The 1,909-nt window shown below is 61.9% G+C and overlaps 1 protein-coding gene across 1 annotated transcript in view; it reads right to left on the bottom strand.

Moving 5' to 3' along the window:
• Window positions 1–1,302, bottom strand: part of LOC104493437 (polypeptide N-acetylgalactosaminyltransferase 6-like) — a gene marked incomplete at both ends in the record, with an annotated part of 2,158 nt that extends 856 nt beyond the window's left edge. Inside the window, 2 exons of the mRNA XM_010136110.1 lie at window positions 829–1,063; window positions 1,153–1,302. Coding sequence (XP_010134412.1) covers window positions 829–1,063; window positions 1,153–1,302 — 385 coding nt within the window. The remainder of the gene's footprint in view (window positions 1–828; window positions 1,064–1,152) is intronic.
• Between the last annotated feature and the right edge of the window lie 607 nt (window positions 1,303–1,909).

The following is a 1,909-nucleotide window of genomic DNA, read 5'->3' on the forward strand; positions in this document are numbered from 1 at the left end:
GCTGCGTCCCTGCCGAGCGGAGATGGGATGGCGCCGGTAGCCAAACCGCCGGCTGGTGGTAAAAGGGACCTTTATTGGGACGGGGACGTCTCCAGGGTGACCCCTGCACAAAGCCAGCCCTGCCGCTGGCCAGGGGATGGGCTGCGGAGCGGCCAGGCTGGGCGTTGGGAGCTGCCGGTGGGAGCAGCTGCCCGATGGAGCGGGGCAGCCCCGACGGGGCACCGATGGAAAGAGGCAGCCAGAAAAACCATCCAAAAAAGGGGGATAACCACAGGGGACATGTTCTGGCTGCTGTGCCAGCTCAGGGACCCACCCCGTGCCCAGGGGGCTGGAGTCCAAGAGCAAGAAGATACGAGGCAGCGATTAAACCCTTAACAAGAGGCTCTGTGGGAGCAGAGGTGGCTGGAGGCCACACAAGTGTGTTTCTGCAAAAGGTCCTTTTTGGCTCCCAGCCCCAGGGGAGGTTTCTCCTCTGCCAGCCCCATGGCACTGGGCATCCCCTCCTGGGCACAAAGCACCTGAGGTCCCTCAAGCCAAGCGTCCCACGGGGGATGCTCTGCTGAGATGGGAGGTGCCTGGAGACACCAAAAACAACCAAGAAAAACCTGATTTCTTGGAAAAGGGAGAAAAACTAACTGGAGGAAGGGGCAGTTTCCTGGCACAGGGCCCCCAGCTCTTGGCCAGCCCTGGTTGTCCCTCCTGCCACTGCAGCCACGCACGCTCAGACAGCTCAGTTTGAGTCCAACCCCAGCGTTCCCAGGGCTCATCCAACCTTTGCTACCATCATGCCAGCCCCAAAGCGGCCACTGTCACCCCGCGATGGCTCACTTGATGGGGAAGGTCTCGTCCTTCCTGCGCTGCCTCTCCCGGGGCGGGACGACCTCCCAGCCGAACGTCAGGCTCCAGTCGAAGTTGCCCCGGCTGTGCTGTTTGCCGTTCTGGACGGGCTTGGAGAACTCAAAGGTGTTGAGGTCGATGGTGGCGATGTCGGGGCTGACGACGGCCGTGGGCTCTTCGGCGATGCGGGATAAGAGGGGCTCCAGCCAGCCATGGAAACACTCACCTGGGGCGTGGGGAAGGGTTGGCCGTTGAGCAGAGACAACGTCACCCCCCTAGCTCCCCGGGCATGCCCGGGAGGTGATGGGTACTCACAATGGGCATCCAGGAAGGTCAGGACCTCCCCGCTGGCCACACTGGCCCCTAGCAGCCGCGCCGTGATCAGCCCTTTCCGCTCCTTCTGCCGCACGACTCGCACAATCTGGAGCTGCTCCACGTAACGGTTCAGCTTGTCCTTCAGGTAGTCTGGGAGCAGGGGGAAGAGGAACTGGCTCCGTCAGAGTGGGGAGATGCTGGTCCCTGCAGCCCAGCAGCCCACCCTGCTGCCCCCATCCCACCCCTAGGGCTCCTGCTCAGACCCTGCATCTGGGTTCAGCTCCAGGGACACACGGAGCCTCCTTCCCCCCACATCCAGAAGGGGTTTGGACTTAAAGAAAGGGAGTTTTGCAAAGGAGCCAGCCACATGCCCTGTGACGCCCCGCCTCAAGAGGGATTAGGGGAACGGCAGGGCAAGAAGGGCTCGTCCCCTGCGGTTGAAGTGTCATTGGACAGAGTGGATGAGTTGCCACTGAGGGAAGGGACAGTGGACAAGGTCTAACTGAGGGAAATTGGGATTTTGCTCCTTCCTCGGCAGACACAGCCAAGCCAAAAGCTGGGAATGGCCCAGCGAGAGCTGTGGTATCTGGAGACCCGTCCTGGGAAGGGACCCCAAGTGCCACCTGCATCACCTCACAGTGGGACCCGAGTGGGGATAATACTGCCCCGACTCCTCAGGAGCCCAGGCTGGTGTTGTGACCAGAGGGGGAGTGTTTATCTCTGGGGCGAGGGGAAAGTCCAGCACTCTGCAGTTCCC

This window comes from Buceros rhinoceros, unplaced genomic scaffold (genome assembly GCF_000710305.1).
Source record: "Buceros rhinoceros silvestris isolate BGI_N320 unplaced genomic scaffold, ASM71030v1 scaffold36405, whole genome shotgun sequence".
NCBI lineage: Eukaryota > Metazoa > Chordata > Aves > Bucerotiformes > Bucerotidae > Buceros > Buceros rhinoceros.